Genomic DNA, 17,860 nt, shown 5'->3' with positions numbered 1-17,860 from the left:
CTTTTTTGCACTCTCTAAAATTTGTCAATGAATGACTGTGAATACGGGTCCGATGAAATGTCCGCGTTTCCAATAATGGACGAATCAAAGTAGTGTACGCAACAAGCTTAGTTTCCGGGTACAATATCGCATAGCCCTTCGAAGGCTCCACAGTTTACGAGACGTTTTTGCGATGTTGTTCTCTAAGCGAACAGACCAGCTTAAAGTAGATGTGATGGTAATGCCCAAATATTTATAAAAAAGTGACATTTTCTAACGGTACTGAGTTGATAGAATAGCAAAACGAAATTGGAGGCTTCTTTAGAGTTACTGTCATTTTCACGCATTTTTTTTATGTTGAAATCCATCTGCCGTGCTTGACACCAGGAAAACACAAATTTTAGGATTCTGTCCAAACATAATTGATCGAAAGTCCATGACACTTCGGCAAACAAAACACAGTCGTCGGCGAAAAGACGGCACTGATTCCCGTGCTTATCTACACGCAGACCATTTATAAACACTAAAAAGAAAAAAAAGGACCGAGCACCGAGTCCTGGGGTACTTCTGACATGACTGGCCAATCCAGGGACTCCGCTTTCCCAACAGTCACGCACTGTAGACGGTTCGTAAGATAGGAACCAACCCAACGTAAAAGGTAACCGTTATCGAGTATCTGCTTAAGTTTGAAGAAGAGTTTCCGATGCGACACCCTGTAGAAAGCTTTCGCAAAATCTAAGGAGTTAGGATCCACTTGGCCATCGTTATCCACTGTTTCGATACATTTCTCAAGCGGAAATTGTGTTGTGCGAATGCATCAGCTCTATATCTAATGTTAAAAAATGGGATTCCTAACTTTATACCAAGATCATTTTCCAAAATGGTTCATTACTTCATTAACAGAAAACATTGAAATATTTTTTACCCCTATTGTGTGGGAACATGCCTGTAGGAGTGCCTAGTTACCGGCGATTTCATAGGAACTAGTGGTGCAAAACTATCGATAGTACTATCGATAGTATCGAGAGTCGCCATAAATCTGACTATCGATAGTAAAAATACTATCGATAGAACTTCGATAGTCAACTATCGAAAAACTATCGATAGTCGATTATCCAAAAACTATCGATAGTGCTATCGAAAGTCGACTATCGATAGTTCTGCTGCACTATCGATAGTTTTTCCAAAACTATGGATAATATCGATAGTCAATTTATTGATAATTTTGCATCACAAATATGAACACTTATGTACTGGCCATCCGTAACATGCTGAGATCAAGACCACAAAAAACTTGGGGTCGCTTAAGCTTCGCCTTTAAGAGTGAAACGCGATAGCGCGTTCGGGTACCGTTTGCGAAGCTTTCTCATATAAACGCACGCTCGTTGCCAGTAGGTGCAAGCCTGTGTGGGCGGTCCCGCAATACAACCGCGCTGCCACGAGACGTCCCATGTGGCGGCGCGCGATGCATTACGACAGTGGTCGGCAACCTTTTGGCGAAGCGGGCCGAGTCGCCGCGAAGCCAAGGCGGAAGCGGGGGGGGGGGGGGGGGGGGGGAGGGGGGAGTTAAATTTAAAAAAAAGCACTTGCACGAACTTACATTGACGTACATAAATCGAAAATGAACAGTTTCTTTATTTCATGACAAACAACATGAGATACGACATTTCCACGAAAACCTAGAGACTCCTCTCAGTGAAACTTTTGGTGTTGAACTGCGCTCGTCAAACTACGAACATCCACATTCAAGCTGCCAACTGCGAGTCGCAAAACATTGTGGAGGTTCTCGTCAGTCATTCGTGAGCGGAAGTTGGATTTTATGCACTTCATTCTTGAAAAAGTCTGCTCGCAGACGGGCAGCAAATTAGTCAAGTTTATTTTTTTTTTTTATTCAGCTGACCGCGTAGGGGGCGAGTAGGGGTTACCGGGAGGCTGAGGGTCGTATGATACTACCTCGCGGGCCGGATCCGGCCCGCGGGCCGCTGGTTGCCGACCACTGCATTACGAGATTTACCCGCTAAACTTAGCGGTAACTTTTCCCGCTAACATTGGCGGGAAAATATTTCCCGAAGTTCGGGGAAAATTTTTTTTCGCAAAGTTTAGCAGGTAAATTTTAAAATGCAAAGCGCGCAGCCAGGTGTAAAGTCACGTGTGATATCACACGTGGTCACACGTGAATGCGCGCGTTGTATTATGGGCTTTTTTGGTCCCACCGACGCCGACACCGGCTAGAAAAAAAAATGAAGCCATTTTAATCTGCGTTATTTATTTTTCCCGCATTTCATCTATATAAGATCAGAAATATTTTCTAACTGGCTTGCCGCACTTGAATATTTATTTCTTAGTCCTCCGGAAAAAAAAGTGATCAGAACAGACTTGACCCACGCATGCACCGATGTCATCCAGACCATGGCGGCCAATGGCTCGAAGCCACAGGACCTTACAATATGGCTCGCGCGGCAGGTTATAAAACCGCATGAAGTCTGCGCTACTGTACGTCTTGCAGCAGTATCTCACAACGTACACGGTTGGAATGGCGGTCACTGACACACGCCTACAACACACGCAAACGACGATAAAAACAAGCCACAACATAAACCTTCCGCGAACAGAGGATTAGGAGCCGGGAGACGACAAGCAAGTGAGCTACCAGCAGAACCACCACTGCTGTGGTTACCAAGCAGCAGAAGACCCAATTGCATTTGAAACTGAAACTGGGTGGCAATCGCGTGACGCGGTATTCTGTAAATAATATAAGTACGTCAATAAGTGATAATTTTTTTGTAATTTTCAATCTGTTATTTGAACAATATATGAGGTTAAATATCTGTTTTCTTTATATCTCACTTATGATGACGCTTTGTTACCTTTGGTTCCCACGAAGTGTCGTATGGTTGTTTCAAAATCTCCAAAACGTATGAATTTGAAACGCAGTTTGTAAAATGCAGACGCAATATTTAAACGCAAAACTTGGGGAGATACATCTTTGGGTTCTATTGAATACAATAAAATTAAGATAAGGTCAATACTTGTTTCTTTTCTTGACCCCTTTAAGGAAATTAGAGGTTTTGTGCTGACGCTCCCGCGCTGTACTTGCTCATACCGAAAACTCACTGGCAGAGGAGCTTTAATAGAAATGCCTGCTGCTTGCCAACCGCTTTGTTTTGCAGCTGTTAGTGACTAAAAGCGAAAAATAACAACAAATATTACGTTTTCGCGGAACAAGAATACAACGTTTATGTTTACAGATTTAGTAAGATAGAACTCCAGCCAGAAAATCCACGAATATAATAGCTGGGTCGCGTTGCTGAAAAAAAGTTGACCAGCTGTAGCGTTAGATTGTCCTTTACAGGGGATACAAAACATGTATTTGCCAAATGTGCAGGAAAACAAAGCTTGAGCGTTATTATACGCTCAAAAGAATCTTACTGCTGAATAATTTTATAATAAAGGCGTGCATTAGAAGCTGTGTTTTGGTACGTAATTGTAATAGCCAAGAAAGTCGCTAAACTTTTATTCAGTTTTCGTCAGATCAAGGAAATTTTGTGTGTTGAACCGAGATGTTCAATTGTTAAAATATTTCTTAAAACAGATAATCTGCGTTTACTATCAAAGTCGGCCTTATAGTGCTTAAAAAAAAAAAAACTTTGTTTTTGGAAGTTAGTTTACCATGTCAGCTTTTTTGAATATAAAACAGATTTGGCCAAGTATTGAGGTGTTCTGGGACCCAATTGTTTTTTGTAGAATATATTTTTAGCCCTGCCATTCTAAATACACTGTGGAAGCCGTTGAGCTTTTCCATTTTCCCTGTCGATCTGAGGCACAGGCAATATTAGATATAAATTAGACTGCTCCCAAGTTTAAAAGTGATAGAGTAGGTAAATGCAAGCAGATTTAGCGTTTTCTTGCAAACGAACAAATTGTCATATAATTAACTTGTTACGCAAAAATACTCACAGGATGCATAGGTGTTCTCTATATATTAAGAGCTGGTTATTAGCATTTGGTTATTAGCATTTTAGTAAAATAATTTCATACGCTCTATCGTATTTCAGCAAAATTGGAAAAGTAGTTCCACATATGACAACGGGAGGGTGCGTCAGTATCGTTAGCCAGCTTTGAACAAGCACCGCGACATCTATTTACACAGCTGCAGAAGGAATGTAAAATTCTGCTCAACCGAGGGAACCACATTGCGAGCGGTCTCGCTGCCACAAAACTCTCACTGACACCACGATGAGCTTCTGTCTGCCTTTTGCCGGCCAAACCGCTGTAGTCATAGGAGGAGGTAGCGGTATTGGGAAGTCAACGTGCAACGCGCTTGCGAGCGAAGGGGCACTGGTCGTTGTGGCGGACATCAGCTTGGAAACTGCGAGAACCACGGCCCAGTCTCTGCCTGGTAACTTGTAATAGTTTCATTTTGGTCTCAACTCACGTTCATGCATTGCACTAAGCGGGGAGGGGGCTTTAGTGCTGTCCGAGTGTGATGCCACAATGTTTTATGAAGCACCCACGTGAGTGTACCATTCATAAATACGTCCACCCTGCGACACTATTGGCACAACACGACCCCAGTGCTTTTTCGCATTTTATTCCTAAATTTGGCGGGCATCAACATTTACAACTGGAGATAGTAAGTAACCCAGCACTTTCCACAACTAAGTTAGTTGGCCGCACCTTACCCCTAAGGTGTACTGGCGGACAACATGCTTTACCACTTAAGTTAGTATACGGAACGATCACTTTCGGCAATATAGTTGTTATAGTTGGTCGGATTTAATTCGTAGAGGATATTGGTGGGCATCACAATTTATCACTTAGGTTAGTACCCCAAACGAGCACTTAAATGGTGCCGCATTTTGCTTTTAAATGGTACTGGTGGGCATCACGTTTTCCACTTAGAGTAGTACTCAAACGAAGAATAATTTTGGTAACACATAGAGGTCGCGGCGTTCTACTTCTAAAAGGTACTGGTGGACATAAAAATTTACCCCATAGGTAAATAATCTAGCCCAGCACTTTCCGCAACCACAGAGATTGTTGGTCATATTTTACTTCTAAAGTGTACTGGCGGGCGCCAAACTTAAATGTGTAGGTTTGTAGCCACAACGAGCACTTGCCACAAATTTAGTATAGTTGGACGGATACTGGTGGGCCTCAATGTTTACCCCTTAGGTTAGTACCCAAAATGAACACTTTCCGATCCTATCTTTATAATTGTCGACATTTTAGTTCGAAGGGGTACTGACGGACATAGAAATATAACACTTAGGTTAGAGCCCCAACCGGCCCCTTTCCGCAACTAGATTTATAGGTGGTCGTATTTTCCTTCTAAATTGCACTCGCCGGCATCAAAATTTACCATTTAGGCTTGCATCCCAACCTAACGTTTTTTGCAACTAGTTATAGTTGGCCCTATTAAACTTTTAAATCGTACAAAGGTGAGAACTCCAACCGAGCAGTTTCCGCAACTATAGTTATAGTTAGCCGAATTGTTTCTTTTAAAAAGTGCTGGCGGTCACCAAACTTAAAGGGACACTGACAGGGTATTTATGCTCACCGAGGTTTTCATTTGAACATGACCAGAACCCAACGACCCAGAGCATAATTTGCTGCTCGGCATTCGCTTTGTCTCCGCCCGAAAAGAGCCGGTCGATAATTGGCCGGTTTTAGTCGCGCTCACACTCTTCTCCGTGGTTACGTGGCATTCAAACTATGTTTACCAAATATATTCATAGTCGTGAATCATATAATGCTTGCACTCAGTATTAAAAATAGAAAATAATAATAGCCCCGATTTCCTGTTTAAAAAAAGTGCAAATGCGTTGACTAAAAAAAACAAAAACAAATTTGTACAGATCACGAGAAGTACAAGCACGTGCACGTCATTCTCATCTGACGACGTACCACGGGCTGGCCGACGCCGATGGCGGCGTCCGACGGACCAGCGTTACGACGGACGTGGAGCCGCTACTTCAAAACTTCTCTTCGTGGTACCGGCCAATCGATCTGCAGGCGCAGAACATTGAGCGAAAGGGATAGAAGTGAGAAACAATCGCACGCCAAACAGTGCATGCTACTTCGTCGTCGTCCGCTTCACAAACTAAAAAAATCGAAAAAAAAAAAAGAAAACGCGGTCAAGTATGATTATGTGACTTCCGGCGCTTCCCTGCTCGTGCCTTCTTTTCGGCTTCGGTTTCGAAGAGTTCAGATTTTTTTGGGCTTTAATAAAAACATGCCTGACTCTCTAGCAAAACATTAATTAGGTAGTCTCCTAACCTTATCCTGAATCGCGTTGCAAAAAAAAAGTTGGTGTCAGTGTCTACTTAACCATTTATGTGATTAGCCCAAAAGCGTACTTTTCGCTAGTATCGTTACTGATGCTGGTAATTTACTTGTGAATAATACAGGAGGCATCAAAATTTACAACGTAAGTTATGACCCGGACCCAACACTTTTCGCAAAGTTAGTTATAGTGGGCAGCGTTTTGCTTCTAAGGCAACTGGAGATGACCAAACCTTATAACTTGGTTCAGTAGCGCAAACAAGCACGTTGCAGAACCGCAGCTATAGTTGGCCGCATTTTATTCTAAGGGGTACTGGGGAGCATTGGATTGGATTGGATTGGATTGGATTTGGGGCTAACCCCTTTGTATCGGGGGATCTCAGCAGCGCTGGATCTAGCCTGGCTAGTAGCTACACTAGCCAAAAACGTAGTTGTGTTCTTTTGCTCTCCTCCACCAACACTCCAGTCTCCTCTTTGTCACCTCCACTGGCTGCGAGCTGTCGGCGTCGTACTGTTCGTCAACGCCCCGGAAACCCAGCGCCACCGCCATGTCTGGTTCGTACGTCACGTCCGGCTTTATACCCGTGCATTCCAGTATGACGTGTTCCGCCGTCTCGTCTGCTCCCTGCGCGCACATGACGCACTTCACATCCATGTCCATGTACTTCGCGCGGAAAACGCGGGTCCGCAGCATGCCGCCTCGGGCGTCCGAAAGCAGTGCACTGCCCTTGCTGTTGTCCATGAAAGGTATTCGCTTCACCTCCTGTTTCTCTCTGGCATACAGGGCCAGCGCTGGTTTCAGACGTGCCGCTTCCGCCCATCGCCGTGTCTCGCTCTCGATCACCCTCGTGCGGATGCTCTGCTGCAGTTCCGGCTGCTCCGCGGCTGGGTAGAGGAGTGGGCCGTTGACCTCGTATCGCTGTGCAAGCTGGCGCGTCCGTCGCACCCACCGGGTTGGGACGGACCGAAGATGTACATACTTGAAGACCTGTCTGGCCCAGCGCTCTTCGCTCATCCGGCTGAGGCGTCGCTCGAAGTCCAGCTTGGCTCGGGCATCCCTGGCCTCAAAACCGGACCAGCCCATGTCTCCTTGGACGGCTTCGTTCGGTGCTGTTCGGCTTGCTCCCAGTGCCGTCCTTCCCACCTCCCTCTGTCGGACCTCGAGGTATTGCCTGGTACCTGATGACAGGCACAACACTGAGTTGCCAAAAGTGAGCCCCGGCACCGCCACCATCTTCCAGACCGCTCGGGTTACCTCGTATCGGTTATATCCCCAGAGGGCCCTGGCCGTTGCTATGCCCTTGTTCTTCCTGCTCTTCGCCTTGACCTTCGTCTCGTGCTCTAGGAGGTAGTGGTGTCCCTTCTGTAGGTTTACACCCAGATATTTGTAGTGGTCCACCCAAGGTACAGGATTGGCTTGAATGGACAGGTTGGCGGCCCCGTTTTCCTCTGCTGCCCCAAAGGCCATCAGCCCAGACTTGTGCGAACTGAAACTAAGCCCCAGGGCCTCTCCCATTGCACCACACTCGTTCATGAGCCCCTGCAGGCCCTGCAGCGAGTCCGCCATCAGCACCATATCGTCGGCGTAGATGAGTCCCGGGAGTTTTCCTCCCTTCCTTTCCCCGCCTTCCGAATATTCCAGTGAGAAACCCTCCCCACTCTCCTGCAGCCGCTTTTCGATTCCTGCTATGTACAGCATAAACAATAGCGGCGACAGCGGGCAGCCCTGTCTCAAGCCCTTGGAGCAGGTCACTGGATGTGTTGTCTCCTGCTGCCACTGTGCCACCACCGTCGTCCCTCTGTACACTTCTCGCAAGAGGTCTATCCACTCTCTGCAGAGTCCCCGCTCTTCCAGCTGCGTCCACAGTTTTCGATGTTCGACCGTGTCGTAAGCCTTGCTGATATCGAGAAAACAGAAGTAAAGGGGGCGGTTCTCCTTCTGGGCAATCTCGATGGCCTGCGTCAGCACGAATAAATTGTCCTCAAGGCGTCTCCCCCACCGGAACCCATTCTGCAGCTCCCCCAGGACTCCTTCTGCCTCTGCCCATGTATGCAGTCGGTCTCGTATTATTTGTGTGAACACGCGGTGGAGTACCGATGTGATGGCTATGGGGCGGTAGTTTCCGAGCGTTGACTTTTGCCCTTTTCCCTTGTAGATGAGTCTGAGCCTTGAGGTTCGCCACTCCTCCGGCACCCATCCCTCCTTCAGGATCTGGTTGAGGATCTCGCGCAGCAGTGCTCTCGTCTCTGGCCCCAGCTCCTTCACCAGCCTCACTGGGATTTCGTCCATTCCAGTGGCTGTGGTTCCTCCTATCCTCTTGACTGCTCTATTTAACTCCCTCTCCGTGATTTCCTCTCTGCTCGGTTGCTCCTGCAGTTCGTCCTCCGTCTCCCCCTCCTCACTGTCCATTTGTCGGCTGTCCCCTGTGAACATGTCCCCTATCCACCTCTCAATGTACCGGTTGGTCTCTCCAGGGTCCAGTTCCTTTCCCGTTGCATCGTCTTTGATTACTGCATCCTCCCTAGGTCGACCTGTTTGGCCCTGTACATGTCGCCAGAACTTCAGTGGGGCCTCACGTCCTGCCTCTCTCAGTTCTTCCAAAAATCTCTTATCTACCTTGGCCATTTTGCTTTGAATCAAAGCTGTCACCTCTATTTTCCTGCTCTGGTACTCCCTCCATTCTCTTGAATCTTTCTGTAGGGGGGCTTTCTTCTCCTCCTTTCGTTTTCTGATGGTCCCTCGCAGAGTCCTGTTTGCCAGTTGCCTTCTTGTAATGGCCTCCTTCACCTCCACATCCCACCATCGTTTTCTCCTCCGCTTCCCTCGTGTCGGTCGTTTCAGTTTTTCCAGGTGGTCCTTCCACCACCGCATGAGGTTCCCGTACGTCTCCACCTGCCTGGTTTCCACCTCTTCCTCCAGTTTCTGCGCAATGGTTTGTGCTTCTGCTTGCGTTATGTGGTGTGGTCTCATAGGTTCGCTGACTCTCTTTTCCGTCGGCTTTCCTCCGAAAGTGATCAGCAATCTGTTGTGATCACTTCCCAAGCTCTTGTCGCCTTCCTCGTCTATCTCCATGTAGTTCAGCTTTTCATACAGGTCCGGAGACACCAGGCAATAATCGATTGTAGAGCTCATCCCTCTGGCCGTCCATGTCGTCTTTCCTATGCATTTATCTTGTGTGTTGACGATTACCATATCCAGGTGTTCCGCCATGTCCTGCAGCAGCTTTCCAATACCGTCTGTTCTCCCATCAAACTCCTCTAGGTGTGCGTTGAAATCGCCTACCATAATGGTAGGTCTCCCAATGTTGTGATAGTCTTTTTCAATGCACTTGATTAGCCTGATGTTTGTCTCCCTGCTGTCTGCCCCCGTCCACAGGTACACCACTGCCACTGCCACCTTTCTTCCCGCCAGTGTTCCCGTCAACCACATGTGCTCTCTGCACTCTGGACTTTCTCTCTGCCAGCCTGGCCCGCTAAAGCATCCTACACCCCCTCCCCTTCTCTCACTGTCCTTTCTGTTTACCCCATCCCAAAAAAGCCCTTCGCAATCCGGGGGTCTTTCTTCATCTCTGAGGTGGGTTTCTGTGACTGCGAACATTCCAATCTTATCCTCTTGTAACATCTGAAAGGCCTCTTCCCATTTTCCTGCTTTCCTTCCTCCCTGTAGGTTTAAAAAGGCAATCTTCACTTCCCTCTTTTTCTTTTTTGCTCGTCTGTTTTTCCTTCTTTCCCGGTCAGGTGCCTTTTTGTGTTTTCCGCCTCTCGTGTTTTTGCAGGCACCATCCCTCCTACTTTCTCTTCTTAGTGGGCATGTCCCTGTGGGGGACACATCCTCTGGAGTTGTTCCTCGAGTCGCTGTAGTCTCTGGTCCAGAGTCAGCCTGCCTTCCATTCTTTCCTGTCGCCTTTTCATCGGTGTCACGCTTTTCCCCTTGCATTTCAGTCCTAAAAAACTCTTTAGTCTGTTACCCAGTGCTTGTCCCTCTTCAATTGCCGCATCTCTGTTGTAGCAGCCATCTTCCATGTCGTTTCCCGTTCCTGTGTTCTTTACCACCTCCACCCTCGGTCCCAGCTGCTGGCTGATCTCTCTTGATAGCCTGTTCCACTTGGCGCACCTCTCTTTGAGTGGGTCCCCCTTGTCTTTGATTTCTGGGACTTCATACACCATAAAAGAATGTTTCGGGGCTCTCGTGGTCCAGTCCTCAAGCCGTTTCCCTAGCTCCGCTGCCATTTCTTCCACCGATTCTTCGCCTTGCACGTCTGTCACTCCCGCATGTATGACCACCACTCCTGCCTCTGCATCCCATATTTTCCCATCCCTCTCTGCTCTCTCGAGTGACTCTCTCAGTTGTGCTCCCGGCTTAGTTGCAAAGTGAACTTTCTTGTCGTAATCTACCACCTTCAGTGTGGCTCTCTTTATCTTGAAGGCATTGGTGTCCCCTACCACTAAGACTCTCTTGTCCACCTTCTTCTCTTTGTCCTGTTTCTTTGTCCCGTCATCTGGATCTGCTCTCTGCCTCATGAGGGCCTCCTTGTAGTTCCTGTGCTGGCTTCTTTCTGTTTGGCCTCCAGTCGTCTGTCTCCCCTGCTCCTTATCCAGATCTCCACTTCCCGTCCGTTCTTGGGAAAAGCTAACTGTCTCTTTCCCGTCTGTGTGGTATGTCATCTTTTCTTTGACCCCGTTTCTCGGTTCCAGCTGTTGCGGCGCGTTTTCAGCCCCGTTGACCGTCATTTGCTCTGGTTCACATGACTTCATCCATTCATTAAACACCTCCCCTAATTTTTCTCTCTTGTTCCTTTCCTCCTGCATTATTGCATTCAGTTTCTCTTCCGTCGCTATTCTCAAGGTTCTCTCTTCTTCGAGCTTCGCCAACATCCTACTTTCTATGGCCGCTCTCTCTGTCTTTGCCTCCTCCAGCTTCACTCTCATTGCCTCTCTCAAGGCATTAACTTGCCGTTCGATCTCCTCCTCCAAGGTGATTCTTCTCACCTCATTTTCCTTGCACTCCTTACATTTGTATGTACTGTTCTCCGCCTCCGTGCATGATTCGAACGGTGTCTCGCTGATATCCACCCATTTTTCACAGCCTTCGCACTCCACTGACGCCTTGTCTCGCTTTCCCCTCTTCTTTGCCTTTTCCATTTGACTTTGACTGGTTGTCATTGTTTTCCTCCGTGGAGTCATGATGTTAGGTGTCTCCCTTGCCTGGTTTCCGAGACGCCCCAGCCACCACCGCCAGATTCCGTCGTTTAGCCGTGCCCCGACACGCCGTGTCGAAAAAACACTTGCGCCCTACGCCCGGTTGGTAGGCCTAACGGGTCGTTGAGCGCTCCGGAGGAAGGGCTTCTTGATCGCCCCCACGGTAAAGGCTCCGCGCCGAAACCAAGTGGTCCGCTGGTAGCGGTCTCGGTATGCCTATACACCTTCTGGAAGATATCCGTCGCACTGCCACCTTTACACTAATCGGCAAAAAAACATTTTACCCCGGCGGTTTCAAAAACGCCGCCTTTGTTCAATGTTGCTGAGCATCAAGATTGATAACCTAGGTTAGCAGACCAACCGAGCACTTTCCGCAAGTATGGTTATAGGTTGCCGCATTTTAGTTCGGAAGGGTACAGGATGGCATGATCATTAACCACTTAGGTTAGTATAGTAATCCAACCAAGCACTCTCCGCTACTATAGCTATAGAAGGGCTTATGACAGTTTGAGGGCTCAAAAATTAAGAATATCGTCCTTCAATACTAAGAGGAAAAAAGGACAAACCGGTAATGGCGTGTTCGCTCAAACAGTGTCACTTAGTGTACGTCCATTGTTTAGTGGATTAAACACGAATCACTTATTTATTATATGATATGAGAAAATTTATATGTTCCACTCATTTCGCCAATCATTTTCACTGCACAACTGAAGTCAAATAAGATTTTTAAACTTTTTTTTTTAATTTGTTTGAAATCTTTCTGTCCTCTATTTAGTAGGCGGTCATTTAATTGAAAACAGAAAGTCAAAATTGCATGGTTCACTTACCTCTGCATAATAAGATAGATACAACGTCCTCTTAAAAATTAATTGTAATATATCATGTCTTATTGAAAGAGGCCAGACAAGAACTTCGTGATTAAAAATGAGTTGAAAAATCTACGAGTGGAGGACAGGGAACTATCGGAAATTTGAAAAAAATTTGTCGAGAACTACTGTTATCTTGAGATAAATAAAACACAGTCCTACTGCAAGCAACGAATACCCCCTTTCCTCATACAAACACAACTAAAATGCATACTGAACTCCTAAAAGGACTCACACATCACTAGAATTTTGAAAAAGAAACAATTGCCAAAAATTATAATTTCTTCTAATCATGAAAAGCGGGCGTGTTTATGAATAGATATAAATAAATAAAAGGATGACACATCAAGGACGGGGACGTAAACGGAACTTCTATTTAGCAGAACATAAAACGATACAAAACATGACACCCCCCCCCCCCTCCTCTCCCCGAAAGTTTTTAACGTTCTCAGGGAGTTAAAAAAAAATAATTAAAGAAATTAAAATTTACCATAAATCTATACATTAAAAAGTCTAAAAAGCACTGGCGCCACGACAATGTATCAGTAGTCTAGTCACTTTTGTTGTTAGAAATTCGACCCCGTCTTTGTCAGTGATATTGACCGTACAAAAATGCTGATGTTGACAATTCCCATGGAAAGTAATTCAAATATTTATTACCGAAATCTGTTGTCCACGCCTAGTATTCTAGTATCTGAGAAATAAATAGTGTCGTGATCGCACGTGCGGCTGTGGACGACAATTGGGTGGAAAGACTCATTGAAGGCTATGAAGCTACCAAGTTGTGTTCTCAAAGTCGATGGTTAACGCATCTCCCATATTTTTCGATGTACCGATTGCAGCACCTTAGCCGAATTGAATATACCTTTTTTTTTTGCACTCTACGAGCCTTTTGACATGCTTAACATGACACCCTTTGAGACTCACACTCAGTTACCTTTTTTATATCTTATACGACCAGAAAAACACACATTCACGTCTAAATTGGAGGCAATAAATCTTAAAGATTTTGCGGCATTGTGCATGTGGGAAATCACAGCGAAACAACATTTTTTTTTTGCCACAACTTGCGGAAGTTGTGGCCTGAGAATGAATCCGTCAAGGGTGGAAGAAAGTAGGTCCCCAGAAAAACCTGTATTTCTCATCCTCTGATGCTGCAACTTAAGGCTGCATTCGGTGAAATGCACACACGACATGGGAAATAAGAACTTGAAAAGCGACCTAACTATGTCATGCTTAACTGACTCTAAATAAGCACTGGTGAGAGGGACAACTGGTTTCTCCGAGATCTGCTGGATGACCCAACAAAAACGATGAGGATGTAACCGTATTCTAGAAACTGTAATCCCTCATTTGAAGGACCCTCCCGCGTAAGAGTTAGTGCTGATGCACAGTCTTTGAGAACTTCTAAGAGGCTGTCAGCGGTCACAGCATCTGAATAAATAACCAAGTAATCGTTGACATACCTAAACACAAGGCAAGCCTGAAAGCTCTTGATCAAACAATATTTGATAGCCCTGATAACAAAAAGAAGAAATATTTACTAAAGACAGGTACAAGGCAAGAGCTTATACACCCTCTATACTTTTGTATGTAAATCTTTTGTCAAACTTTTTGTAAAAACTTCTGGTAGTCATCGTTGGTTACGTTAAAGCAACATTTATCTTACATTATGTACAAGCAACAAGCAGTTCGATCTGACGTGTCAATCTTATCTGTTTCAAGCACGAGCCCCCGGCCACGCGCTCCCAAGCCGCGCGCTCCCCGGCCACCAGCTTCTTGCCACGAGCTCCTTTTCAAAACGTCTCTGGCCCATTTCCTTGTCTTCGGTCTGTGATCGTTGGTACAGACTCCCCACCGAATGGGTGTTACCCCATTCTAAATTTCCGTTATCTATAGTGGGTAGAGAAATTGAATTGGTCTTTTCAGAAGACCGCCCCTGTCCGAGCGCACTATACATGCACGAATCTTGCCGCCTCGGCCACAAAAACCTTTTCAACTCTCCCCATCTCCCAGAGTAAAGTGGAAGCTGTTCCTTCAGAAAGACGAGCCTGCTTACCTCCAGACGTGGTGATTCCCGTCCTTTTGTTTCATAGGCAGATCGAAGTTCTCTCAGTTATTCAGACCTGCACGTTTCCCAGAATCTGTTGAGGAACGCTTTTCTTTGTTTCCGCATTTGGTGGAGCACCTCCGGAGACAGCTCGAAGTCTTCTCTTTCAGCCACTGGAAGTGCTGTCAATCGTCGTCTCGTGAGAAAGCTCGCGGGTGTGAGCGGCTGGCCTTCGTGAAGCTCATTGCAGACGAACGTTAGGGATCGTGAATTTAGCACCGCCTCAATTTCACACAGGACTGTGGACAACTCTTCTGCGTTTATAGTTTTCCTCCCGGTCACTTTTCTTAGTCCCACCTTCACGGATCGAACCAGTCGTTAGTAGAATCCTCCCCTCCAAGGAGCACGCTCAACAATAAAACGCCACTCGATGATCGCATTGGCGAAGTGATTCACCACTTCTGAGTGTCGTAGGATCTTCCAAAGTTCTGCCAGGTCTCTCCAGGCTCGCTTGAAGGTTACCACGTTGTCTGAGCAGATGATCCGGCAGAGTCCCCTTCGTGACACAAACGTTCGGAAAGCCAGAACTCGTCGAAATGTCTGGTACGAGCTCTAAGTCGACCGCCCGCGTCCCGTAACAAGTGAACAGCGTGATGTACCGCTTACGGGTGACGTCGTTTGCCTGTATGTACAGCGGCCCTGCAAAATCTACACCAACTACCTCGAAAGTTTCAGCCTGCGTCGTTCTCGCACATGAAAACGTTCCCGTCGAGGCACTCACCGGAGTAACACTAAATCGCTGGCACGTTACACACGCGCGAAGCACCTTCTTCACCAGCTCGCGGCCTCGAAGGATCCAATACCTCTCGTGGAGCTGGACTAGAGTGTCTCTCACTCCTGTGTGTAGCATCATTCAGTCAGCGTCGATTATAAGTAGCTTGGAATATCGATTCTCTTTCGGTAGTACGATGGGGGTTTCGTTCGTCATATCTCATGTTGTCCGAGCGGAGTTCACCTATTATGTGAAGCACTCCCTCTTGGTCGATGAAAGTACTGAAGTCTCGGAGAAGAGAAGTAGATGGGGTCTAGGGTCTGTTGGTCGCTCGTCGAAGCTCGGCAGCAAACGCCGATCGCTGTGCCTCTCTTAGCCAGCATTTTCGAGCTTCTTGGATTTACTCTGCAGTGAGCGGCCCCGATCGTTTTTCCGTTGACCTGACGTCGTGAAGGAAGCGAAACATTTACGATGTTGTTCGGTTGAGTCTTAAAGCCGAGCTGTATGTGATGACGTCGATCAACGATGCAGATGGAGTTGAAATACAGTCCACTACGTCAGCTCTGGGTCCCTTTTCTTCGAACTTACCTCGAGGTGGCTTCTCGCGCTCCTCTTTGGGTCATTCTTTAGCTGGCAGTGGCAAAAAACTGGTCCCCGGCCAACACAGTGGAGTAGGCCCCACTCTAAATGTGGTCAAACCTCGTGACATGAGGTCAGCAGGGGACTCTTTTTTCGGAAAGTAATGCCTCGTCGCGCTCTGGCAGTTCTTCTCTGGCATTCGAGCAACCTTGTTGTCTGCCAACCTGACGTCTGCCCTCCATAAAAGGCCGACTTCGTACTTTCCATTGGTCTTGGTGATCTTGGCATCGGAGTGTCGCATGACGTCGTTGTCCGAAGGATCGTCCATCGATGCGTCGATAACACCCGTCCTCTCAAAATCCCAGAATTGCTTGAGGCTAGGTATGAGTTCGGGCTCTTGCACCGCCGTTCTCAACACGACCACCTGGGAGCAACTCATAACCTGGGAGCTTGACCCTGCTCATCCCTAAACCGCCCATCCGAATACGGTCTCCACTGCAGTCAAGCATTCTCTCAGTCGGTGAATCTTTCCAGTGATGTACTCCCAGTAGTGATCCGACCCAAGCAGGATGTCGACGCCGCGATGTTCCAGTCCGATCATGTAGTCTCCAACTGGGCAACCGAGTTCCTCTAACGTCGCGATGATGGATTCATCTGGGCCCGGGAGATTTTGTTCGCGGATGGTACGTGTTTCCAGCTCGTCGATCTCATATCTTTTATTGTACCGTAGGTTTCGCAAAACACCTGCACCCTCCGGAACGTACGCTTGGTGCTTTCGCCTCCGAACACGCCAAACATGAGGATCTCCGTCCCGAGTTGTTTGACACCGAGTCTCCGAGACAGCTCCTCCGTAATGAAGGAGCGTTGAATGCCGCTGTCAAAAAAAGAAACAAAAAGTCGGGCTAGTCTTTTTTTGTTTTTATTCTTGGCCCATGCTGTCACCGTCTGCGAGAACACTGCTGGCTTGCTGTTCTTTCCTTTTGCGTGAAGACTGACCCGTTTTTTTGTGTTTTTTTTTTTCTGTTTCGTTAGCCGCGAAAGGTAGTTCCGGTACGTAATCCGGGTCAAAATTGTAGGCGCATGCTGTCCCCGACATCCGGTGCAACACGGCGTGCTTCGGCACATTCTCGCGTTGTGGTTTGCTTTCGTGCAACGAAAGCATCTGTTGTCAGCCTGCAATCTTCGTTTTTTTTTCAGTGAGCTTAATTTTGGAGTTGCAGTCAGGTGTTTATTTATTTATTTATTCAGGAATACTACTGGCTCCACTCAAGGAGCCATGATAGGAGTGGGTACAAACATGTAAACAAGATGCAGAATTATAAATGAAAACTCAATTAAGTATAAATTCAAGAGCAGATACAAAATTAGCAACAGTTGCGTTGACGACGACATCATTTGGTAATTCGTTCCATTCTTGAATTGCCGGAAGGAAGAAAGAATATCTAAAACAGTCGTTTTTGAACCTGTATTGTTTTAACGCTCTCGTGTGGTTTAGACGTGAGGACCCGGTCGATAATGGTTGTGTATAGTTAGAGATTTGAACATAAAGAGTGCCGTTAAGGATATTGAACAGGAATTTCAATCTATCAATTTTCGCTCTCATTTGCAATGGTTGAAGCTTCGCTCTAGTAACTAATTCAGTGGACGATGTTTCTCGACGATAATCGTTAAAAATAAACCGAGCAGCTAACTTCTGGATACTTTCAAGCTTATTAATACCGTTTTGTGTGAAAGGGCACCACACTGAACTAGCATATTATAGCACAGGCATAATAAAACTTTTATACGCAATAAGTTTAGTGTCAAAATCGGCAAATTTTTAATTTCCTACGGCACGCGAACAAAGTGCCCCTCACTTTGTGACCGTTAATTCCAAGTGCTGGTTCCAGTTCAGTTTATTGTTAAAAACAAGTCCTAAATACTTGTACTCCTCGACCCGCTTCACTGGTTGTCCATCAAATAAGTAACGAAATTGAAGTGGCTTTTTTGTTTACAGGAGACTGTCATGACGGCTGTTTTCAGATAATTCAGCTTCATTTGCCATTTTTTAGTCCAACACAGTATCTCGTCCAAAGCTTCCTGCAGTGTAAGAGTTTCGATATGGCTTTTTATTGTTTTATATATAATACA

At 46.4% G+C, this 17,860-nt stretch overlaps 1 protein-coding gene across 1 annotated transcript; it reads right to left on the bottom strand.

The window, feature by feature from the left end:
- Positions 1-9,720: 9,720 nt before the first annotated feature.
- On the bottom strand, positions 9,721-11,581 carry LOC120844030. The gene has a single exon (XM_040215603.3). The coding sequence runs from the start codon at positions 11,446-11,448 to the stop codon at positions 10,066-10,068; it is 1,383 nt and encodes a 460-aa protein (XP_040071537.2). The 5' UTR covers positions 11,449-11,581; the 3' UTR covers positions 9,721-10,065.
- Between the last annotated feature and the right edge of the window lie 6,279 nt (positions 11,582-17,860).

The sequence above is a fragment of the Ixodes scapularis genome, unplaced genomic scaffold (genome assembly GCF_016920785.2).
Source record: "Ixodes scapularis isolate PalLabHiFi unplaced genomic scaffold, ASM1692078v2 PGA_scaffold5__190_contigs__length_132052651, whole genome shotgun sequence".
NCBI lineage: Eukaryota > Metazoa > Arthropoda > Arachnida > Ixodida > Ixodidae > Ixodes > Ixodes scapularis.
The sequence above is the reverse complement of the archived record's forward strand: the minus strand, read 5'-3'. Positions and strand labels throughout refer to the sequence as shown.

What these genes read in the sequence shown, in the direction of transcription:
- LOC120844030 (XM_040215603.3), bottom strand. Translation starts at nt 11,448, where the DNA reads ATGACTCCACGGAGGAAAACAATGACAACCAGTCAAAGTCAAATGGAA.